Raw genomic sequence first — 25,568 nt, 5'->3', positions numbered from 1 at the left:
CCTCCCCTAAGAGGACCAGCATGGAGGATAAGCCCATCAAGGCCAATCCCCTTGTTTCACTTTTAAGGTTATTTCAGGATCTCATGCCCAGAAAGGTGTCTATCTTAAGTTCTCTCTCCTATCCACCCTTTAATGCATCCCGTGCACTACACCCTCTAATTCAGGGCCCGACATCTGTAAGATCTCTAGATCCTTGTCCTGTTCTGTAAGCAGCCCTTCAACTTCTTTTTTTTTTTTTTTCCCCTGAGATGGAGTTTTGCTCTTGTTGCCTAAGCTAGAGTGCAATGGCACAATCTTGGCTCACTGCAACCTCTGACTCATGGGTGCAAGCGATTCTCCTGCCTCAGCCTCCTGAGTAGCTGGGATTACAGGAGCCCACACCAGCACCCAGCTAATTTTGTATTTTTAGTAGAGAAGAGGTTTCCTCCATGTTGGTCAGACTGGTCTCGAACTCCCAACCTCAGGTGATCCGCCGGCCTCAGCCTCCCAAAGTACTGGGATTACAGCCATGAGCCACCATGCCCAGCCGCAGCCCTTCAATTTCTACTTCACTGAAACATGACTATTAACCCTAGGACATGACTATTACCTCAGGAACTGCTTCCCCAAAGTACTCTCAGGAGTGGCCTTTCTCTGTCTCGTACAAGCCCCATAAGCCACGCTCTACTGTCTTGGAGAAGGAACCCTCATTGCTGCATCAAGACTATTGCTCCTCCCATTTCCGTTACTGTTTGGTTTTTGTTTGTTTCTTCTGAGACAGGCTATTGTTCTGTCACCCAGGCTGGGGTGCAGTGGTGTGATCACAGCTCACTGCAGTCTCAGACTCCTGGGCTCAAACAATCCTCCTGCCTCAGCCTCCTGAGTAGCTGGGACTACAGGTGTGCACCACCATGCCCAGCTAATTTTTTTATTTTTATAAAGATGGAGTCTCACTATACTGTCCAGGATGGTCGGGAACTCCTGGCTTCAAGCCATCCTCCCAACCTCTACCTCCCAAAGTGTTGGGATTACAGGTGTTGAGCAAGCGACCATGCCAGGCCAGCAATTTTTTTTGAGTCAGGGTCTTGCTATGTTGCCAAGGCTGGTCTTGAACTTCTGGCCTCAAGAGATCCTCCTGCCTCGGCCTCCCAAAGTTATGGGATTATGGACACGAGCCGCTGTGCCCAGCAGAAGCAGTATTTTAGTCAGTTATTCACTTGCCCACTAAAACCTAAACTTCCTGAGACCAAGAACACATTTTACTCTTTTTTTTTTTTTTTTTGAGACGGAGTATCGCTGTGTTGCCTAGGCTAGAGGGCAGTGTGGCGCAATCTCAGTTCACTACAACCTCCGCTTCCCAGGTTCAAGTGATTTTACTGCCTCATCCTCCTGAGTAGCGGGAATTAGCCCGCCACCACGCACGGCTAATTTTTTTATTTTTGGTAGCGATGGGGTTTCACCATGTTGGCCAGGCTAGCCTCCAACACCTGACCTCAAGTGATCTGCCCGCCTCGGCCTCCCAAATTCTGGGATTACAGGTGTGAGCCACTGTGCCCGGCCATGGAACTCACTTTACTCTTAATTTCCCCAATTCCTAGAACAGCGTGTGGCCCACAGAAACTCCACAGAATATATTTTTAGAATGAATGAATGACTTGCAAAGGATGAAGGCAAATAAGTAGATAACGAGTCCACAACCACGTGCCCTATACCCTTTTCAGCTCTGGGGAGATGGCGGCTCCCTGTGGGGTCGGGGATGGGGGTCTCCGTTCCTTTCGTCCTCCCGCCTCGTGGGGGAGTCAAGTCTCCGCAGGCGGAGAGCCCGGATGCTAGCGCGGCTAGGCGGCCCTCTCTATGGTGAGCCCCCGGGTCCCTCCTCCCCAGCACCCGGCGTGCCTCTATGGTTCTTCCTGTCCTTAGTCGGGAGGGGGCGCTGTGCGCAGGCGCGAGGTGACGCCGCGGCAGGGCCGGAAGGAGTGCAGCGGCTGCCTCAGCGGCGGCGACGGAGCTCACAGCTGCCGCTTCTGAGGAGTAAGCTGCGCGGCAGCGAAGGCCGCTGAGCCCGCCTAGCTAGCCGGGGAGTTGAGTGGCGAGTGAGTGTCGGCCGCGGGCGCGTTTGGGCTGCTGGGCAGGTCTGTGAAGCGAGGCGGCCTCTCTGCGGGGCGCCTCCGTGGAGCCCCGGGGGTGGGGGCGGGGGCGCGGGCCGTGAGGGCCGCGGAGCTGAGGGGCGCGGGCCGACGCCTGGGCAAGATCGGGCCCGGGGACTTGGCTGGGCGTCTCCGAGCCCCGTGCAGTGGCGAGGCGGGAGCGACAAAGGCGCTGGGAGGCCGGGCGATCTCCTCCCGCCACTTCGCGAAGTTTCGCGGGCCAGCCCGTCGGGACCGCTGCGCGAGGGCGACAGCCCGGGAGACCGCGCTTTCCTCCCCGGGGTCCGAGGCCGCCGCGGAGGCGGTGTCCGTGCACCCGAGCGCGGCCTGGAGGAGCGGTGGGAGGCGGCCCGTGCCTGTGAGCCCCAGCCCCGGCAGGCGGCGGTTTTCCACTTATCCCCTCATATTTGGAGCGGGTGTTGTTCTGCGAAAGTTGGTGAATGTCACTCGGCACTGGCGAGGGTACCGCAAGTGCGTCAAACCCTGCTGTGGGGTGCTGGGGGTTGCCCGGCTCGGGTGCCCGGGCGCTGGGCAGGAAGCGAGGCTGCTGTTTCCGCGGCATGGTGGCCCTCGTCCCGGTGGAACGGTGCTCCAAGACTTTGGGCTACTTGCAACCAATCCCGGCGCGTGCGCGGCGTGCGGGTTACAGAAATTTCTGACACATCCGCCAGGGCTGTGAATTCCTAAGGGCCTAGGTAGCAGTTGTCCTAGGTACTCTGATCATGCAGAGACAACGTTCTTTTTTCTCGTTTTGTTTTTCTTTTACTATTATTTTTTCTTTTTTTTTGAGACAGAGTCTTGCTCTTTTCTCCCATGGTGGAGTGCAATGTTGCGATCTCGGCTCACTGCAACCTCTGTCTCCCGGGTTCGAGCGATTCTTCTGCCTCAGCCTCCCCAGTAGCTGGGACTACAGGCTCTCGCCACCACATCCGGCTAATTTTTGTATCTTTCTTAGAGACTGGTTTTAACCACGTTGGCCAGGCGGGTCTCAAAATCAAGTGATCTTGCGGCTCAGCCTCCCAAAATGCTGGGATTACAGGTGTGAGCCAGCCACCGCGCTCGACCAGAACTTTTTTTTTTTTTTTTTTTTTGCTTTGTTTTGTTTTTTTGAGACAGTGTCTTGCTCTGTCGTCCAGGTTGGAGTGCAGTGGCGCCGTCTCAGCTCACTGCAACATCTGCCTTCCGGGATCAGGTATCCTCCAATTTCAGCCTTCCTAGTAACTGGGACTACTGGCACGCGCCACTGTGCCCGACTAATTTTTTGAGGGGGTGAAGGGGAGACGGAGTCTCGTTATGCTGCCCTACTGGTGGGTTTAAGTGACTCAGCCTCTCAAAGTGCGAGAAGTACGGGCTTGAGCCACCACGCTCTGCCAGAACATTCTTTGCCCGCTGAAAAGGGAGAGAGGACTGGGAAGATTTTATGAAACACCTCAATTTAGTCAGCTTGCCTTAAGGAAGAAGACTAAGAAATGGCCTGGCTTTGCCTTGGGTTTTGCATTTCATGATTTATTGCACCTGGGATGTGGGGAGTGGCAGTGGATTTGAGGAAATGTGTGGAGAGTCTGGGCCGGATTTTGGACCCGCCGGTAAACCTCATTAGAGGCTTTAGATTTTTACCCTGATAAGAGTAGCAGGAGCTAACAAAAGAGAACCCCTGAATCCCCTGTGGAGAAATCTGATAAAGAAGGGCTAGGTATGGGTGAGGCAGATTGAAAGTTAACGAATAGGGTCGTTGAGAGAGCTGCTGTTTGCTAACTCTGTTACGAGCTACTATTTAATGTGTTTATAAAATTCTAGGCATTACTATATTCTAGATCTTTAGAGACATAATTCATTGTCATACCTGACATCATTATATCTGCATTATTGTTAAAAAATAATAGAACATAGCCATGGTGGCTCACACCTGTCATCCCAGCACTTTGGGAGGCCGAGGCAGGTGGATGACCTGAGCTCAGGAGTTCAAGACCATCTTGGCCAACATGGTGAAAGCCCGTCTCTACTAAAAATGCACAATTAGCCAGGTGTGATGGTACATGCCTGTAATCCCAGCTACTCAGGAGGCCGAAGTAGGAGAATAGCATGAATCCAGGAGGGGATGCGGAGGTTGCAGTGATCCAAGATCATGCCACTGCTCTTCAGCCTGGCTGACGACAGATGAGATCCGTCTCAAAAAAAATAAATGAATAAGGCCAGGCACAGTGGCTCACGCCTCTAATCCCAGCACTTTGGGAGGTCAAGGCAGGTGGATTACCTGAGGTCGAGAGTTCCATGCTAGCCTGGCCAAGAGGGTGAAACCCACCTCTACTAAAAATACAAAAATTAAAAATTAGCCGGGCCTGGTGGTGTGAGCCTGTAATCTCAGCTACCCTGGAGGTGCAGGCGGGGAAAATCAGTTCAATCCAGGAGGCGGAGGTTGCAGTGAGCCGAGATCTCGCCACTGCAATCCAGCCTTCGCAACAGAGTGAGACTCCATCTCAAAAATAGTAATTTAAAAAAAGAAACTGAGGTGCTGAAAAATAACTAGTTCTAAAACTTGTAAGGGTCAGCATGGAACTTGAACTCAGTTTGGACCCAGAGTTCATTGCCACTGATTATCCTGCAATACCTGTGAGTGCTATTTATGCAGAAATTACGTTTGTTGAAGAGCATCTACTGTGTGCCAGCCAGTGTGCTATGTCCTGGGGCTTTGGGATCAGGCAACACTTTGGTTCTGCCTTTTTGGAACTTAAGTTTTAGCAGAGGAGACCACAATTGCACATAGTTACCTAAAGAAGTATATGAAATTGTTGTTAGTACTCTGAAAAAATGAGGTACGTTATATGATTGAACTAGGGAAGGAACATCTAGGGAATAGTCAGGAACAATTTTTCTCTGAGGAGAAAGCAAAGAACCCAATGATGAATCGAGTTAATTTGGTCCAAGAAGAGCAGTTCAGCTAGGGAAGAGCCTGAACTGGAAGGAAGGAGCATGCCGTGATATGTTCTAGGAGCTAAACCATTGTTACTACTGAATAGTGAATGCAGGGGCTGAGGGGAAGGAAGGTATGAGGTAAGGTCAGCTACGTCAGCAGGGTCCCTTATGGTAGCGTTTTGTAGGCCATGGTAAGGATTTCGGTTCCACCATGGTGGGATTTGTGGTTTAAAAGAAATTATGCTATATGAAAATGTGTCAAGGGATGGAGCCTGTAAGGCAGTACTTGAGCTAGAAGCAGAAGCAGGTCCTTTGGTCACAGAAGATTCAGTTCTAAAATGATCGTTGAAAAATTGATTTTACCCTCCACACATGAGGATGTACTTATCTGTCCTAGTTTCTAAACCAATTTTCAATGGACAGTTGAGGAAAATCTTGAAGTTTTATGTTAAACTATTTAGCCTGCCCACTGAAGATTATGAATTTAATTTTTGATTTAAAATCTTTACTATTGTGAAAATACACTGATAATAGGTTTCTTAGAGCTTTTAAACTCTAGACTAATTGTTTGCATAATTATATCCATAATCATGGATGTTATTTTACCTTATTTTGTCCACATGTTAAAGTTAACACAGTTTTTATTTTTTTTCTCTGAACTCATCATCTGCTTTGTTCATCCTTAATAGCATCACCGTCCGGTAGTCACCTGATCTCTGCATCTAGGTCAACTTTGATTCCTTTCTTCTTGCCCTGATGGTCAATTACATACACAAATCTCATTGACTCTAACTCTGCAGTCAGTGTCTTTTATTTTTATTCCTCCCCCTAGGTTCTGTTGGCTCTCGTTTCCTGGGTTTCCTGGCACCAGTTGTCTCCTACAGGCCATCTTACATGTTGCAGCCAGGTTGATTTTTCTAAAGCACAGCTGTCATTGCATTGCCTCCCATTGGCTAGAAAATAAAATCTGAGCTCTGTTTCAGTTATCCACCAATACATAACAAACCACCCCAAAACTTACTGGCTTCATAGAATAATTTTGTTTGTTGACAGTTTTATTAGGAGAATTTGGAAGTGTTCACCTGGGCCATTTTTCTCTGGTCCACATGCTGTCAGCAGAGGTGGCCAGTGCTGGAGGATCCACTTCCACAATGCTTCCGTCATTCACATGCCTCGTCAAAGACTGCTTAAAGGCGGGGCTCAGCTGGCTCTTTTCCTCTGCGTGTAGTGTCAGGGCTTTCTGTGTGATCTCTCAGCAGGGTATTCACACTTTTTACCTGATGAGTCTGGGTTCCAGGAGCCCTAAATTAAGTTAAAGCTACAATGCTTTTTTTTTTTTTTTTTTGAGATGGCATTTCACTCATTTCCCAGGCTGTAGTGCAATGGCACAATCTCGGCTCACCACAACATCCACCTCCCGGGTTCAAACGATTCTCCTGCTTTGGCCTCCCCAGTAGCTGGGATTACAGACATGTGCCACCACACTGGGCTAATTTTGTATTTTTAGTAGAGATGGGGTTTCTCCATGTTAGTCAGGATGCTCTCAAACTCCTGACCTCTAGCAATCCACCCTCCTCAGCCTCCCAAAATACTGGGATTACAGGTGTGAACCACCGTGCCCATTCTTTTTTTTTTTTTTTGCAGTGGCATGATATCAGCTCACTGCAACCTCTGCCTCTTGAGTTCAAGCCATTTTTGTGTGTCAGCCTCCTGAGTAACTGGGATTACAGGCATGTGCCACTATGCCGAGCTAATATTTATATTTTCTTTTTTTTAGTAGAGTGAGGGGCTGCTGTGCTTTTAAAGGATAAGCCCAGATCTGGCACAACTCTCACTTCTTCATATGGCTATTCCTGCTACACCTTCACTGAACTACCTGCCCTTGCTGTATAGTCTCTTTATTGCACTAGTGACTTTATTCTCTCATTGATGAGACTCTGAATTCTGTGAGACAAAATCCATGTGAGAGTTTCTTTGTATGTATTCCCTCTGGTGCATAACAAATTCTTGTTATATAAAATGGTGTAGTACAATCTGCTCTTCCTATCCACAAGTTTCACATCTGGATATGAAGAGCTGACTGTAAATTTTTTTTTTTTGAGACGAAGTCTTATTCTGTCACCCAGGCTGGAGTGCACTGATGCAATCTTGGCACACTGCAACCTCCACCTCCCGGGTTCAAGTGATTCTCCTGCTTCACCCGCCCAAGTAGCTGGGATTACAGGCACCCACCACCACACCCAGCCAATTTTTGTATTTTTAGTAGAGGTGGGGTTTCACCATGTCTCGAACTCCTGACCTTGTGATCCACCTGCCAAGTCCTCCCAAAGTGCTAGGATTATAAATGTTAGCCATCACGCGTGGCCTGCTTTGCCCCCTTTTTGCTGAGAAGTCAAAGGGATTAACTCATTAAATTTGTAAGTCTCTAATGACCCCCAAATCTGTTGCAGAAGTGGCAGGCATATTTACAGGAAGTATTCTGGAGAGTCAGGGGCACTACAGAGCCCCAGGATCATGCACTAGTAGTTTAGGAGCATATACATAAGGAAAAATAGAGAAGCAGCATGAATAGAAGAAGGAGAAGAAAATGATTTGTAGAAGACAGACTCAAGCATCCTGGTCACAAGAAAGTGAAGGTGGAATTTTGAAAACCAGACAACTGGGTGACAGAACCATGAGTGATTCTCTTTTCTTCCTTTCTTTGTTTTCCATGTTTTCTATAACAGGCAATACTTGATAACTGAAGAAAATCCTAATAAACTTACTGCTGTTGCTTAGGCCATGTTTCCTGACTCTGGTTCTGTGACTATGATGAATAACAGCTCCAGTTTTTGACAGAGAAAGAAGTTTTTGGAGCCACTCATTCAGCAACTGTGCTAGGCATTGGAAATAGAACTATAAAAAAGAAAAGAGGCCAAGCGCGGTGGCTTACGCCTGTAATCTCAGCACTTTGGGGCCAAGGCGGTTGGATCACTTGAGGTCAGGAGTTTGAGACCAGCCTGACCAACATGGTGAAACCCCATCTCTACTAAAAATACAAAGTTATCCGGGCGTGGTGGCAACATGCCTGTAATCCTAGCTATTTAGGAGGCTGAGACAGGAGAATCGCTTGAACTCTGAAGGTGGAAGTTGGAGTGAACTGAGATTGCACCGTTGCACTCCAGCCTGGGCAACAAGAGCAAAACCCCATCTCAAAAAACAAAAAGTAACTTGGAATGGGAAAATAAAGTTGTTTTTTTTTTTTTTTTTCCCCACTGTCGATGGCATTTACCATATACAAAGTGGCTTCTCTTATTTGTTTTTCAACACAGTCTTATAGAAATAGCTATTTCCATTTTTCTGTTTCACAGGTAATAATAGTTAATAAACATAGCATAATAATGTCGCAGTATATGTCAGGCAGTGTGCTAAAACTTTACATATGTAATTAAATTGATTTAATTTTTTAAAGTTTTTATTTTTTAAAATTAATGAATTTTTTTGGAGGTAGGTTTTTCCTCTGCCGCCCATGCTGGAGTGCATTGGTGCTATCATAGCTCACTGCAGCCTTGAACTCCTGGGCTCAAAGGATTCTTTTCTCTCAGCTTCCACAGTGAAGCTGGACTATGGGCATGCACCATCCTACCTACCCGAAACTAATTTTAAAACTGTATTCTCATTTTACAAATGAAGACATTGGCCCCAGAGATTAAACAATTTATCTGGAGCCATTGATTGACTACATGGTGAAATCAATATTTAAACATAGACAATGTGATCCGAAGCCCAGATAAAGGGACTGAGTTAAATGACCTGATACAGAGGCCTACATTTAATCAAGAGTAGAAATTCCATCATCGGACTTCTTTCCTTCTCACAGGTTGGGGCCACTGGTGTGCACTCATGAGGAATTTTTTAAAGCATTACTAGTTATTTGCTAAACTACAAGCCTGACATTTCAACTAAATTGGCTGTAAAGTGAGTCAAATTTCCCTTTGATTTCCAGTGTAAAATTGAAGGAAGCTAGTGGTGGTCAAAAAAAAAAAAAAATCTTATTTGGGGGGAAAAAAAGTACCTGATTAGATGCAGTTCAGATTTGATACCAGACCTATTTTTTAAAAATACCATGCTACTTATAAATAACATCATTATTTTAAATGAGAGACCCAAAGTTACGCTGGAATATGTCTTTTTTTCAGTCTTGCTCTGTTGCCCAGGCTGGAGTGCAGTGGCATGATCTCCACTCACTGTAGCCCCTGCCTCCTGGGTTCAAGTGATTCTCCTGCCACAGCCTCCCAAGTAGCTGGGATTACAGGTGTCCGCCACCATGCCTGGATAATTTTTTGTATTTTTAGTAGAGATGGCGTTTTGCCATATTGGCTAGGCTGGTCTTGAACTCCTGACCTCAGGTGATCTGCCTGCCTTGGCCTCCAGAAGTGCTGAGATTACAGGCATGAACCACCATGCCTGGCCTGGATTTTTTTCTTTTCAATTAACACGTTAAGAGTTTTTACATTTTTTCCTGGTGGCTTGCCTTTTTACTCTTAATTTCTTTGGTGAGTAGACATGCTTAATTTTAATGTATAAGTTTCAGTCTTTTCTTTTATGGATAGTACTGTTTTTGTCCTGTTTAAGGTATCTTTTGTACCCCTAAGGCTGTGGAGATTTTGTGTTATCTTCTAGAAACTTATTTTACCTTTCCATTTAAATCTGTAGTTCATCTAAAATGGTTTTTATATAAAGCATGAGGAAGGGGTTGTTACCCCACTCCCGCCCTATATATAGCTTTTGAGTACAGCATCATATAGTAAAAGTTCATGTTTTCACTGTTCTGCAATGCTATTTTTGTCATAAACATTCATATAAGAATGAATCTGGGGCCGGGAGGGGTGGCTCATGCCTGTAATCCCAGCACTTTGGGAGGCCGAGGTGCCAGATCACGAGGTCAAGAGTTTGAGACCAGCCTGGCCAACATTATGAAACCCCATCTCTGCTAAGAATACAAAAATTAGCTGGGCGTGGTGGTGCATGCCTGTAATCCCAGCTACTTGGGAGGCTGAGGCAGGAGAATTGCTTGAACCTGGGAGGTGGAGTTTGCAGTGAGCTGAGATCCAGCCACTGCCCTCCAGCCTGAGCAACAGAGCAACACTCCTTTGGGGGTGGGGGGGTGGCCAGGGGAGAATCTAATCTGTTCCATTGGTCTGTTTTTCCCTTCTTTTGTCAGTAGAACATTGTCTTAATTACTGTAACCTTAATACAATATCTGCTAGTATAAATCCTTCTTTTGTTTTTCTTTATGAATGCTTTGGTTATTCTTGGCTGTTTTTCTGTAAATTCTAAAGTCATTTAGTATATATTTTTAAAACCTGATGAAGGTTGTATTAAATCTACACATCAGTTTACAGTGAATGGACATCTTTACAAAATGGAGCTGTCCAACCCATGAATATGGTACGCCAGTACGTTTATTTGGTATTTAATTTCTCCCAGTAATCTTTTTTTTTTTTTTTTTTTAATTATAGAGATAGGGTCTCGCTGGCCTCAAACTTCTGTGCTTAAGCAATCTGTTTGCCTTGGCCTCCCAAAGTGCTGGGATTACAGGCGTCAACCACCAGGCCCAGCTGATTTTCAGTCTTTTTTTTTTTTTTTTGAGGCGTGGGAGTGGGGAATCTTGCTCTGTCGCTCAGGCTGGAGTGCAGTGGTGCAGTCTGGGCTCACTGCAACCGGTGCCTCCCGGGTTCAAGAGATTCTCCTGCTTTAGCCTTCTGAGTAGCTGGGATTATAGTAACCTACAACCACACCCAGCTAATTTTTGTATTTTTAGTAGAGGCGGGGTTTCACCATGTACGCAGGCTGGTCTCAAACTCCTGATCTCATGATCTACCCACCTCGGCCTCCCAAAATGTTGGGATTACAGGCATGAGCCACTGTGCCTGGCTTTTTTTGTTTTTTTGGGATGAGTCTCACTCTGTCACCTAGGTTGGGGTACAATGGTGCGATCTTGGCTCACTGCAACCTCCGCCTCCTGGGTTCAAGTGATTCCTCTGCCTCAGCCTCCCGACTACAAGCGCCCACCACCAAGCCTGGCTAATTTTTGTATTTCTAGTAGAGACAGGTTTTCACCATGTTGACCAGGCTGGTCTCAAATTCCTGACCTCAACTGATCACCCACTTTAGCCTCCCAAAGTGCTGGGATTACAGGCATGAGCCACCGAGCCTAGCTGATTTTCAGTCTTTTTTTTCTTTTTCTTGAGCTGGGTCTCACTCTGTCACCCAGGTTGGAGTGCAGTGGTATGATCTCAGCTTACTACAACTTCTGCCTCTTAAGCTCAAGCATTCATCCCTTTCCAGCGTCCCGAGTAGCTGGGACCACAGGTGCATGCCACCATGCCCAGCTAATTTGTTTGTTTGTTTTTTGGTAGAGTTGGTGTTTCACCATGTTGCCCAGGCTTGTCTTGAACTCCTGAGCTAAGCAATCCGCCTCCCTCAGACTTCCACAGTGCTGGAATTACAGGCATGAGCCACCATGACTGGCCTCTTTCTTCTTTAAAATAAGGCACTTGGAACTGTAAATTGCTCTCTAATAACTGTTTTACCTCCTTCCCATAATTTTGATATGTTTTGTTTTCATTATCTTTCAGTTCGTTTAGTCAAAATAGTTAACTAATTTTCATTGTGATTTTTAGTTTAATATGTGGATTTTAAAAGTTGCTTTATTTCTCACATTTCAAAATTTCCTCGTTATCTTTTTTTGACTGTTGTCAGAGAACATGCTGTATGATTTCAAATCTTCAAATTTGTTGAGGCTAGCTTTATGGCACAGCATACAATCTGTTTTGTAAATGTTCTTATACACTTGAAAAGAATGTGTATTCTGCAGTTACTGGATAAAGTGTCAGTTAGGTCAAGCTGTTTGATAGTACTGTTCAAGTCTGTCTAGCTGTAAATGGATTAATCTTGTTTCCTTAAGGTCCGTCAATTTGAGGTGTGTGTGTGTGTGTGTGTGTGTGTGTGTGTGTGTGTGTACACACACCCCCCCCAGCCTCCCAAAGTGCTGGGATTACAGGCATGAGCCGCCACTGGTTCCGGCTTTTTTTTTTTTTTTTTTTTTTTAAGTAGACACAAGATCTTACTATGTTTCCCAGGCTGGTCTTGAACTCCTGGACTCAAGTGATCCTCCTGCCTCAACCTCCCAAAGTGCTAGGATTACAGGCATGAGCTACCGCAACTGGTCATTTTTTTTTTTTTTTTTAATCAAAGTCTGGACATTATGAATGAAAAAGCTGGAGGGTCCAAATGATATTCCTTCATTGTGGTTTAAGTTTTTTTAGGTGTGGAAATTAGAGTACCGGCAAATCATCTTGATCCTATCATGGTTTGGTCTGTATTAGGTCTGTTTTCATTTTGTTTTTAACTCTTAAGATTTGGCTTTCCTGGGATCTCAGATGAGTAGCTAGAAGTATAGGTATGTACCACCCTGCCCAGCTAATTTATTTTTATTTTTTGTCTCGCTATATTGCCTAGGCTGGTCGTGAACTCCTAGCGTCAAGTGATTATCCCACCTTGGTCTTCCAAGGATTGGCTTCCTGGGATTACAAGTGTGAGCCATTGTGCCCAGCCTAGATTCATGTTTCTTTTTAATGCTTTTTGTTTCTTTTGTTTTTTTAAGAGGCAGGGTCTTGCTGTCTCCCAGGCTGGAGTGCAGTGGCATAATGGTGGCACGCTGCAGTGTCAAACTCTTGGGCTCAAGCAGTCCTTGTGCCTCACCTTCCTGAGTAGCTGGGACTACAGGCATACACCACCACGGCTGGCTAATTGTTATCATTATTATTATTTGAGATGGAGTCTCACTGTTGTCAGAGTGAGACTCCATCTCAAATGGAGTTTCTTTTTAATGCTTTTTGTTTCTTTTGTTTTTTTAAGAGGCAGGGTCTTGCTGTCACCCAGGCCAGAGTGCAGTGGCACTATCTTGGCTCACTGCCACCTCTGCCTTCCAAGTTCAAGCAATGCTCCTACCTCAGCCTCTCAAGTAGCTAGTATTACAAACCCCCAGTGCCTCCACACCCAGCTAATTTTTGTATTTTTAGTATAGCTAGTCCTTACTATGTTGCCCAAGTGGTCTCAAACTCCTCTGACTTTAAGCGATCCACCTGCCTTGACCTCCCAAAGTGCTGGGATTACAGGTGTAAGCCACCATGCCAGGCCTTGAAGTTCATTTTTTAATAGCTCTTTGAGTATCTGTGGGAGGTAAACTCTCTTAGTCTTTGCATATCTAAAAATTGTTTTATCCCATCCTTAGGCTTTTTTTTTTTTTTTTTTTTTTTTTTTTTAAAGACAGAGTCTTGCTCTGTTTCCTAGGCTGGAGTGCAGTGGATTGGTCATAGCTCACTGTAACCGTGGAACTCATGGATTCAGGCAGTCCTATAGGCTCAGCCTACCAAGTAGCTGGGATTACAAATATGTGCCACCATGCCCAACTAATTTTTTTCAGTTTTTTGTAGAGATAGGGTCTCACCCTTTTGCCAAGGCTGATCTCAAGTTTCTGGTCTCCATCGATCCTCTCACTTTGGCTTCCCAAAGTGGGGGGATTATAGGCATGAGCTACTGTACCCACACCCTGTCTTTACTTTTGAAAATAAGGATCATAAAATTTGAAGTTTACAATTATTCTTTCTGTGCTACTTAAAGATCATGTTTTATTACTTTAGCATTAATTGCTTCTTAGGAAGAGTTTTTTTTTGTTGTTTTTTTTTTTGGAGACAGAGTCTTGCTCTGTTTCCCAGGCTGGAGTGCAGTGGCATGATCTTGGCTTACTGCAACTGCCACCTTCCAGGTTCGAGTGATTCTCTCATCTCGGCCTTCCGAATAGATGGAATTACAGACATGCACCACCAGCAATGTATAAGATTTCCCATTTCTTACATACTTGCCTTTTTTGCCACCCTAATGGTTTGAAACATAATTCTTTTTTTGGTGGAGTGAATGGAGTCCCACTCTGTCATCCAGCCTGGAGTGCAGTGATGCGATCTCAGCTCACTGCAACCTCTGCCTCCCGGATTCAAGCAGTTCTCCCACCTCAGCATCCCAAGTAGCTGTTACAGGTGCCCACCATCACTTCCGGCTAATTTTTGTATTTGTAGTAGAGACAGGGTTCCACCGCATTGGCCAGGCTGGTCTCGAACTCCTGACCTCATGATCAGCCAGACTCGGCCTCCCAAAGTGCTGGGATTACAGGCGGGAGCCAACATGTCCGGCTGAAATGTAATTCATTTTCTGATTTGCCTTTCCCTGATTTTTAGTGAGGTTGAGCATCTTCTGTTTTCTCTTTTGCGAATTGCCTATTAATACCCTTAGCCCATTTTTGTTAGCATATTTATATCAATATGTGAATTCTCTGTTAGTACTTTGTCTCTTTTATATGTGTATTTTAAAAATACATTTTAATGCCATACGTTTTGAGTTTGTGTGTGTTTTTTAAACCACTTCCTTGCATATGTTTTCTTAAGGAATGTTTTCAGCGTAAGCTTCATATGTTCCCCTGACCAGATACATGGTAAGAGTTTTGATACGCCCTCATTCTTACTGTTTCTCTTTGCTTCCTTTTCAGGCCTTTTGAAACAGATGGGCACCATGTTTAGATACTAGCAGTTGCATATGTGCATGTCTGCATTTGAAAATGGCAGAGGGAAACAACAATGAAGAGGTAATTCACTTAAACAACTTTCACTGCCATCGAGGACAAGGTACGTTTTTGTTTGCTCACACTTTATCCCTTTCCCTGTGGCTTTTTCTTTAGGGCACATTGGGAGCCAGATGTAAGGCTGAGTGCCTCACAGGGTCGCGGAGTGAGCCTTGTGCTTGTGCTGTGCCAAGGTGCAGGATCCGAGAAATAAAGAGACAGGACACAGAAGTACAAAGAAAACGCAGCTGGGCTCGGGGGGCCACGCCACCTACAAGTGGAGTCAGGCGAGGCCCCGAATGTCCAGAAGCATGAGTATTTATTGTGTATAGGTTAGGGGGCAGGGCAGTGAGTGAAATCATCTTTAAGGATAGTGATAGGGTCGTGAGCAATAAAACATAGGGCCCACCCCTATTAGGCCACCTAGGCCAGGAGGTGGCCAGTGCACAGCAAGCGGCCCCTTTCCCATGAAGGCAAGGGCAGTGTGCAGCAAGGGGTCCACCCTCATTAGGTCATCGAGGCTTGAAGGAGGGCCGTGCGCAGTGAAGAGGGTACAGTGTGCAATACTTCTATCTGTGGGCAAACTACTTCTAAGAAGATTTATGGGGGGATGCTTTAAGTCACATAGCAGTGACGGAGCTGTCAAGGTTACCGCCACCTTCTGGCAGCTTCCTATGGGTTCTATGGTAAGATGCTTTTCAAGCAGCACAGTAGTAAGAGCTGATAAAGTTCACAGTCACCAAGTTGGATTGCCGTTCTGAGGGCAGCCTTCCACAAGAACTGGAGCAAGGTCCTACAACTCCTTTTATTAGGAGGAGTGACTCGCCCCAAGCCTGCCATACAGCGGGTATTGAACGCTGCCACCTGGGCCATGGATTCTTGTCCTGGTATAACTGTTTTCCCTTAAATCATGCTCTGCACTGTCTACTCTAGGCATTCCTCCGATTATAAGCTGCTTATCCCTTAATTCATGCTCTGTACTGTGTCCACTCTAGGCATTCCTCTGATTATGAACTAAGATATAGGTATATATGTAGGGAAATATTCTTTAGGCACTCATACTATCAACTATTAATGATTACATGTAGAGGATTATATAAAGGGATTCTTCAAGCCCTATTTCTATAAACTAATATATGATGATGTAAAGGATTATATAAAAGGAAATAGCTGAGTAGTAACACTATAAAGTGAGATATTCCTCAAGCCCTAACTGTGCCAGGGTTCTGCTTAGCTCTCATTCCTTGGTGCCTATGTGGGGGGTTACCCACATTTTTCTTTTAGTGTTACAGCTATATCTTTTTTTAAATGAACCTGTTTTATACCATTTAGAATCCAGAGACATTTTATTTTTAGACATAAAAAGACTAGTTAAACTAGAATTAAATCAGATGATGATAATGCTGGCATGAGTGAAGTTTAAGACTCATTCATTACAACTACATTAATAAGCTATTTTGCTAGCAAAATGCTGCCAACATGCAGTCATTGAGTCTTAAGAGACAGTGTCAGGGTCAGTTTTTGAAGGCATGGTGATTATAAAGGAGTGCTCTACTAGGCCTTTATTACCTGAAATACTACAGGTGATGTTGAAGCAGGCTAGTCCTCACATGATGCTTAATTTCTTTTTTTTGCCAGAATATTCTGCCTAAGCCTTTAGGGGAATTTTGGAACATGTTTTTTTGTTTGTTTTATGGGTGTTTTTGTTTTTGTTTTTGAGATGGAATTTCGCTCTTGTTGCCCAGGCTGGAGTGTAGGGCCATGATCTCAGCTCACTGCAACCTCTGCCTCCTGGTTTCAAGCGATTCTCCTGCCTCAGCCTCCTGAGTAGCTGGGATTATAGTCATGTGCCACCATGCCCAGCTAATTTTGTACTTTGAATAGAGACAGAGTTTCTCCGTATGGTCAGGCTGGTCTCTAACTCCTGACCTCAGGTGATCTGCCTGCCTCAGCCTCCCAAAGTGCTGGGATTGCAGACATCAGGCACTGTGCCTGGCCTGTTCTACAGTTTTTAAAGTTTTAGGGAATTTTATTAATTTGTAAAGGGAATAGTGCTTGCATTTCTGTAACATTCTTAAATGTTTATGAAATTTCCTGTTAAGTTCGAATTCACATTTACACTTTTGCTAAAAGGAAAAAATTCATGCCGAGGTGTAGAATCCTTATGTTCATTTTTTGCACTTATAAATTCTGTGGAAGAGGTTATACTGGTTTTGTTTTCTCCCATTGATAATATTTTGTGTTTACAAAGACGATTTTTTCTAGCAGAGAGTAAATTACATTTGACCTTAGAAAAATGATACCCGTAGCCCATGTTTTGTTAGCATATTTGTATCAATATGTGAATTTTCTGTTAGGTGCAGTGGCTCATGCCAGGCCAGGCACGGTGGCTTACACCTGTAATGCCAGCACTTTGGGAGGCTGAGGCAGGTGGATCATGAGGTCAGGAGTTCGAGAACAGCCTGACCAACGTGGTGAAACCTGTCTCTACTAAAAATACAAAAATTACCTGGGTGTGGTGGTGCGTGCCTGTAATCCCAGCTACTTGGGAGGCTGAGGCAGGAGAATTGCCACTGCACTCCAGCCTGGGTGACAGAGCAAGACTTCACCTCAAAAAAAAAAAAAAAAAAAAAAAAGAAAGAAAGAAAAATGACTCCTTCAGAACTTAAGTACTAATACCCTCCTATTGACTAGAAGCCTTACTGATAACATAGTCAATACATGTTTTATACGTTATATGTATTATATACTGTATTCGTACAGTAAAGTGCGCTACAGAAAAGAAGTGCTATTAAGAAAGTCATAAAAAAAGAGAAAGAAAATTTATTTAGTGTTCCCTAAGTGGAAGTGGACCATTCTAAAGGTCTTCATCTTCATCATCCTCATATTGATTAGCCTGAAGAAGAGGAGGGGTTGGTCCTTGTATTAGTTTGTTCTTGACTGGCTATAAAGAAATGCCCAAGACTGGGTAATTTATAAAGAAAGAAAAGAGGTTTAATTGGTTCATAATTCTGTAGGCTGTACAGGAAACATAGCAGCTTCTGCTTCTGGGGAGGCCTCAGGAAACTTAGAATCACAACAGAAAGTGAAGGGGAAGCGGACTTGTCTCACATGGCTAGAGCGGGAACAAGAGGGGTTGAGGAAGAGGTGCCACACTTTTAAACAACCAGATCTCACAAGAACTCACTGTTGTAACCAAAGGGGATGGTGCAAAATCATTCATGAAATATTACCCCCATGATCCATTTACCTTCCACCGGGCCCCACCGCCAACATTGGGGATTACAATCAAATATGAAATTTGAGCAGGGACACAGATCCAAACCATATTATTCCACCCCAGCTGCTCCCAAATCTCTTCTCCTTCTCACATTTCTAGATACAATTAGGCCTTCTCAACAGTCCCCAAAGTCTTAACTCATTCCAACATTAACTCAAAAGTCCAAAGGCTTATCTGAGACAAGTCTAGTCCCTTCCACCTATGAGCCTGTAAAGCCAAAAACAAGTTAGTTATTCTCAAGATACATTGGGGGTACAGGCATTGGATATATACTCCTGTTCCAAAAGGGAGAAATTGGCCAAAAGAAATGGGCTAGAGGTCCCACACAAGTCCAAAACCCAGCAGGGCAGTCATTAAATCTTAAAGTTCAAAAATAATCTCCTTTGACTCCGTGTCTTACGTTGAGGGCACACTGTTGCAAGGGGTAGGCTCCCGAAAGCCTTGTGCAGTCCTGCTATCTCAGGAGTGACACAAGTGGAAGAAAATCTGCAAATAAGTTGACCCACACTGTTCAAATCAGTGTTGCCAAAGAGTCCACTGTATATTTGACTTTCAGAACATTTAATATTGAGCAAATTTTATAAGGAAAATAAATCAAGAGTAGTGAAATTGCTCAAGCTATGCAAATTATGAGTACAAAAGTAGGAATAATTTTTAGGATTTTATTAATAGTGTATTTTAACTTGGTAGTAATTGTAGCCATAATTTATTGGATTCAGACAGTCTTAAATCTTAGTTATAACTTGTATTTATGATCATTTCAAAATTTTTTATACATGTATATCAGATTAATGTTGTAGTTTTTTGTTTTTCTGAAAGATTAGAAGATGACTTCTGCTTTATGTAGTTGTTTTTTAATGGGATCTTAAATATACTCAGTTTCTTTAAGAACAGCTAATTCCTTTTGGAAAATTACTGACTTTGGAGATATATTTTTCTGTTAGACGAGCTATGTATACTCTGCACCCAATATTTTTCTGTTAGATGAGTTACATATACTCTGCACCCATTATGAGAATTTTTTTCAGATGTATAGTGTTGTTTTGTTTTTATTAGCAGTATTTTTTTTTTTTTTTTTTTGAGACGGAGTTTCGCTCTTGTTACCCAGGCTGGAGTGCAATGGCGCGATCTCGGCTCACCGCAACCTCCGCCTCCTGGGTTCAGGCAATTCTCCTGCCTCAGCCTCCTGAGTAGCTGGGATTACAGGCACGCGCCACCATGCCCAGCTAATTTTTTGTAGTTTTAGTAGAGACGGGGTTTCACCATGTTGACCAGGATGGTCTCGATCTCTTGACCTCGTGATCCACCCGCCTCGGCCTCCCAAAGTGCTGGGATTACAGGCGTGAGCCACCGCGCCCGGCCCTATTAGCAGTATTAACTTTTTTTTTTTCTTTAGTCAAGACAGGGTCTCTCTATATTGCCTTGCCAGGCTGGTCTTGAACTGCTGGGCTCAAGTGATCAACTGCCTCTGCCTCCTGAAGTGCTGGGATTACAGGCGTGAGCCACTGTTCCTGGCCAACATTAACAATTTTTATTATGCACCAACCTCTGTAGCTTTTTTTTTTTTTTTAAGTTTATAGTTCAATAAGTTTTGACGAATGTACCACCAGAATTATGATATAGTACATTTTCTGTCACTCCAACAAGATTCCCTTGTGCTTCTTTGCAGTCAGTCCTTACCCCACTCCAGGCCTAAGAAAACCTCTAATCTGCTTTTTTTCACTCTGTAATTTCATGTAAATGTACATACTGTATATATTCTTTATACCTGAATTCTTTTGTGAAAGGTAATGTTTTTGAGATTCGTCCCTGTTATTGCATATATCAGTAATTCATTCCTTTTTAATTGCTAAATAGTGTTTTTGCCTACTCATCTAGATTTTATACCTAGTGGAAATAGGCTTAAAAATGAAGATAAAATAAAGATTTTTTAAAATTTTGTCAGGAATGAAAAAAGGTACATCATGCAAACAGCCAAAAAGAAAAAAAGAGCTGATATCTCTGTGTAATATCAGATAAAACTGATAGAAACTCCAGCCAGAAGCATTGATAGAGTTCATAATGATAAAAGATTCATTGTACTGGAAGATAAAGTAGTTCTAATCCCTGTATACTTAGTAACATGATATAAAACTATACAAAGCAAAAATTGGCAGATCTAAAAACAGAATTGGACAAATCCACAATTATAGTAGGGATTTTTAAGACTTGTTTCAGTAACTGAAAAAGTAAGCACACACACACTTGTGTGAATATAGAAGATTGGAAGAACATGGTCAACAAATGTAATAAACATATGTGGGATTCTATACCCAATGTAAGAAGAAATCAAAATTAGGAAATATTTTGAATGATACGATAATGAAAATATAGTCTATTACATTTATGAGATACATCTAATGCCATGTTTTGAAGAAAACCTATGGCCTAAAATACATTAGACAAGAAGTAAAGCTCAGCCAGGCACAGTAGCTCATGCTTGTAATCTCAGCACTTTGGAAGGCCAAAGTGGGAGGATAACTTGAACCTAGGATTTCAAAACCAGCCTGGGCAAAATGGTGAGACTCACATCTCTACAAAAAAAATTATATATAAAAAATTAGCTGGACATGGTGATCCTGGGTCAGCCAGGTCCCAGGTACTTGGAATACCAAAATGGGAAGATTACTTGAACCCAGAAGGTCAAGACTACAGAGAACTATATTCATGTTATTGTACTCCAGCCTGGGCAACAGAGAAAATTAGAGACCCTGTCGCAAAAAAAACAAACCACCCTAGGCAACATGGGGAGACCCCACCGCTACTAAAATTACAAAAATGAGCCAGGCATGGTGTTGCAAGCCTATAATCCCAGCTACTCAGGAGGCTGAGGCACAAGAATCACTTGAACCCAGAAGGCAAAGGTTGCAGTGAGCCGAGATTGCACCACTGCACTCCAGCCTGGGCAACAGAGCAAGACCCAGTCTGGGGGAAAAAAGGAAGAAGAAAGGCTGAGAAATTAATACGCACAACCAGGGCTCAGCAAATTTAGAGAGCTAGGTAGTTAATACTGTAGCCTTGTAGGCCATGTGGTCTCTGTTGCAACTATTCAGCTATACCATTGTATCATGAAAGCAACTGTATTAGTCTGCTCTCACACTGCTATGAAGAAATACCTGAGACTGGGTAATTTATGAAGGAAAGAGGTTTAATTGACTCACAGTTCCACATTGCTGGGGAGGCCTCAGGAAACTTACTTTCATGGCGAAAGGCAGAGGAGAAGCAGGTACCTTCTCAGGAGACAGGATGGAGTGACTGCAAGCAGGGGAAATGCCAGATGCTTATAAAATCGTTATATACCTCAAGACTTAATATCACGAGAACAGAATGGGGGAAACTGCCCCCGTGATCTGATTACCTGGTCCTGCCCTTGACATGTGGGGATTATGGGATTACAGTTCAAGATGAAATTTTGGGTGGGGACACAGCCAAAGCATATCATCAGCTATAGACAATATATACATGAATGTGCATTGTTGCCTTCCAGTAAGGAAGTGAAGCAACATAACTATTCTACACCGCAGATGGGAGTGTAAATTGGTACAATTTGGAAAATTTGTTTAGTGTTGTCTACTAAAATGGAGCATATACTTACTCCGTGACTCAGCATTTCCACTCCTACAATATATCCAACTAAAATGAGTATACCAAAGACTTGCACAAGAATGTTCATAATAGCGTTATCTACAATGGCCTAAACTGCCACATACTCAAATATCTATCAACAGAAGAATGAATAATTTATGTTATCTTCATATAGTGTATTGTATACAGCAAAGTATTACAGCAGCATCCAATATGGATATATATCAAACATCATTTGCAAGAAAGCCAAGCAGAGAAGAATATGTACTCAAAAACATGCAAAACTTATCTGCATAGTTAGAAATCCTCCCTTTGGGGATGAAAAGAGCAGAGATTGGGAGAAGGGAAGCATAGATAGGGAAGCTACTAATGTGCTAGAAATATTTCGTGATCTTGTGATGATGATTATACACAGATGGCCCTTTTGTATTAATTCATAGAACTGTACACTTGATTTGTAGACCATGCTGTGTTCTTTTAATTATTATTATTATTTTTTTTTTTTGAGATGGAATCTCACTCTGTCACCCAGGCTGGAGTGCAGTGGCACAATTGCGGCTCTCTGCGGTCTCTGCCGCCCAGGTTCAAGCGATTCTCCTACCTCAGCCTCCCGAGTAGCTGGGATTACAGGCGCCTGCCACCGTGCCTGGCCAATTTTTGTATTTTTAGTAGAGACCGGGTTTCACCATCTTGGCAAGGCTGGTCTTGAACTCCTGACCTCGTGATCCACCCGCCTCAGCTGGGATTACAGGCGTGAGCCATCATGCCCGGCCCGACCTGTTTTCAAATTGATAAAAGGAAGTAAAAACCTTGAATAGAATTACTACATCTAGATTTATAGTGTATATTTAAAAGGAAACTAGGAAAGTTAAATTGCTCACTGTCATAGATGCTAAATGGGTGCTTGACTAAAGCATTGAAATACGTTTGCTTAAATGATTCTTAAAGTTTATGTTTAAGGTGAACAAATTTCAGTGTTTTAAATAATTAAAATTTTACTATTTTTGCATGATAATTTTTTCAGACCAAGCAATTTAAATAAAATAGCCTTTGGTTCCTCAGAGGAATAGAGGTGGATTGGGAGACCATTATTTTACTTTAAAGAAACTCGCAGTCAAGAAAATGTTATGAACAGATTTCTCCAGCCTAGCATGAGAAAAAGTTGATAATATTGATCATAGTAATTGTCAGATCTTCTCTAGCAGTTCCCAAAATGTGTTATTTACAAAAGTCAGCATAGAAACGTGGCTGTTAATGCTTAAGTGCATGGACTGCTTGAGGAGTTAACACACTACTAACCATGAACTTGGCTTTAGGCTGTACCCTTGTCAGGACAAACTTAAAGGGTTGGATATGATAGTGCTAGCCTCCCAGTAACAGTGTTAATCTGCTTTCCTGTAGAGTGGATCAATCTCAGAGATGGGCCTATCACCATATCTGACTCCTCAGATGAGGAAGGGATTCCAATGCTGGTCACCCCAGCTCCTCAGCAACATGAAGAAGAGGACCTGGATGATGATGTCATCCTGACAGAAGTGAGTTTTCTTTAAACTTACAATGAGACATTATTGTGAATTGGTGATCTGATTTTTCAGCCACTCTTGTGGGCCTTTTTGTAGAATATCTGAGAGCACCTCTTGTACTTGTTCTGAGAACAGACCCTTTTCCATTCTACCTCATGTACCCTTAGATTTAGAAGCTCTATGTTTCAGTCTGTTTTTGGATTGAATCTGTGCACCATTGTTTCATCTGACTGTTAATGCACCAGATTGCACTGTTGCCATTGCTGCAACATTGTAGTATATTTTACTGTTGGATTGGGCTTATTCTCTCCCTATTATCCCACAGTTTTCAGAATCATCCTGGATAGTCTTGTGCTTAAGTTTTTATATGGATTTTACGGTAAACTTTTTTAGTTCCAAAGTATAAATAGACTTGTGTATATACAAAATCAATTTGCCTAATCTGAAACAAATCTTCTTATATTTATAGAGCAATTTTTATGATACTGCTGTTTCTAACCAAGAACAAATGTTGTCTTTTCATGTAGTCAAGCCGCCTTTTATATTCCTCAGCCAGAAAGCATTTTGAATTTTTCTTAATACAGATCTTAAACATTTTTTGCTTTTCTTGGTTATTTTATATTTTCTGTTGCCTTTTTTTTTTTTTTTTTTCTTTTTTCTTTTTGAGGTGGGGTTTTGCTCTTATTGCCCAGGCTGGAGTGCAGTGGCACAATCTCAGCTCACCTCAACCTCTGCCTCCCAAGTTTGAGCAATTATCCTGCCTCAGCCTCTTGAGTAGCTGGGATTACAGGCATGCGCCACCACTCCCAGCTAATTTTTTTTGTATTTTTAGTAGAAACGGGGTTTCTCCATGTTAGTCAGGCTGGTCTCGAACTCTTGACCTCAGATGATCTGCCCACCTTGACCTCCCAAAGTGCTGGGATTACAGGAATGAGCCGCTGCACCTGGCTTTTTTGTTACTTTTGTGAATGGCATTTTTTCTTTCATTGTACTTTTATTTATTTATTTATTTATTTTGAGACGGAGTTTTTCACCCAGGCTGTAGTGCAGTGGTGCAATCTTGGCTCACTGCAGTCTTCGCCTTCCAGTTTCAAGGATTCTCCTGTCTCAGCCTCCTGAGTAGTGGGATTACAGGTGTGTGCTGCCACACCCAGCTAATTTTTGTATTTTTGGTAGAGATGGGTTTCACCATGTTGGCCTGGCTGGTCTCCCAACTTCTGGCCTTGTGATCCGCTGGCCTGGGCCTCCCAAAGTGCTGGGATTACATGCATGAGTCACCACACCTGGCCCTTTCATTGCACTTTTAAACTTTTTTTTTTTTTTTTTTGGCCCTGCACAGTGGTTTACACCTGTAATCCCAGTACTCTGGGAGGCTGAGACAGGTGGATCCACAAGGTCAGGAGTTCAAGACCATCCTGGCCAACATGGTGAAACCCTGTCTCTACTAAAAATACAAAAAATTAGCTGGGCATGGTGGCAGGTGCCTGTAATCCCAGCTATTCAGGAGGCTAAGGCAGAGAATTGCTTCAACCTGGGAAGTGGAGGTTGCAGTGAGCCGAGATTGTGCCACTACACTCCAGCCTGGTGACAGAGCAAGGCTCCTTCTCAAAAAGGAAAAAAATCCTATTTTTTTAAACTACAAGTCTGTTGCCTTCTTTTTTTTTTTTTTTTTTTTCAATTTAAAGATCCTAGTTGGCTTTTTTATGGTTCTAGAACCAAGTAACACTTCTCCATAAAATTCAGTAGGTGTTCCACTGAGCTGAGCAAGTGGTTGGCTTTATAGACAGAGAAGGGCTGAAGAGAGCAGAAGCAAAGTCCTTTCAAAGTTACTTTTCTTGGCAGTTTGTGACAGGGAGACAGAAAAGAGAAAACTTGTTTTGACTAGTTAACATCAGGCTTCTTCAGGCCACCTTTCCTGTATAAGGATTAAAGCAGAGGGAAATTCATATGATTCCCATTGAAGATTTAAACTGCCCTGTTTAAGAAATTGGTTGTTCACTCTTTCTCTTCAATTCTGGGAAGATGAAATGAACTTCCCAGGATTAGGTTTAGTAACATGAGACCTACATAGATGACTCCATTTTGAGTTTTAGTCTGGTCTTTTGGGGTCTAGTGCAGACACCTAGTCCAAAACAGTGACCTCCTATAATTTTTATTTAACTATTCCTCCCTTTCTGTCAGGCTTTCACCCAGGGCCTGACCAAACCTTCGGGCATCAGTACCACTCTCAGTTACCATCATTTTGGGTTTCTGGTCCCAGGATATACTTTATAGGTCCTGGTGTCTTCATTATCACACGTTTTTTTTGTTCGTTTTGTTTTTCTTGTTCTAGCTGGAGCAAGATCATTTGGCGTTTGACAAGTTGGTGTATAAAAACATTTAAAACTTTTTGAGGGGATACAGCACACCAGAGAGACTGCTGTTATGACTCTAAGGAGGGTAAT

The 25,568-nt window shown here is 43.3% G+C and overlaps 1 protein-coding gene across 2 annotated transcripts in view; it reads left to right on the top strand.

Moving 5' to 3' along the window:
- Nucleotides 1-1,861: 1,861 nt before the first annotated feature.
- Nucleotides 1,862-25,568, top strand: part of RNF216 (ring finger protein 216) — a 36,748-nt gene continuing 13,041 nt past the window's right edge. The window contains exons 1-3 of one of the 2 annotated variants that reach the window (XM_032259637.1): nt 1,862-2,072; nt 14,626-14,761; nt 23,003-23,136. In XM_032259637.1, the coding sequence (XP_032115528.1) occupies nt 14,695-14,761; nt 23,003-23,136 (201 nt within the window). In that variant the 5' untranslated portion in view covers nt 1,862-2,072; nt 14,626-14,694. The remainder of the gene's footprint in view (nt 2,073-14,625; nt 14,762-23,002; nt 23,137-25,568) is intronic. The other variant, XM_032259638.1, reaches the window with a different exon arrangement.

Source organism: Sapajus apella, unplaced genomic scaffold (genome assembly GCF_009761245.1).
Source record: "Sapajus apella isolate SASKATOON/1434 unplaced genomic scaffold, GSC_monkey_1.0 scaffold110, whole genome shotgun sequence".
Lineage (NCBI taxonomy): Eukaryota > Metazoa > Chordata > Mammalia > Primates > Cebidae > Sapajus > Sapajus apella.
The sequence above is the reverse complement of the archived record's forward strand: the minus strand, read 5'-3'. Positions and strand labels throughout refer to the sequence as shown.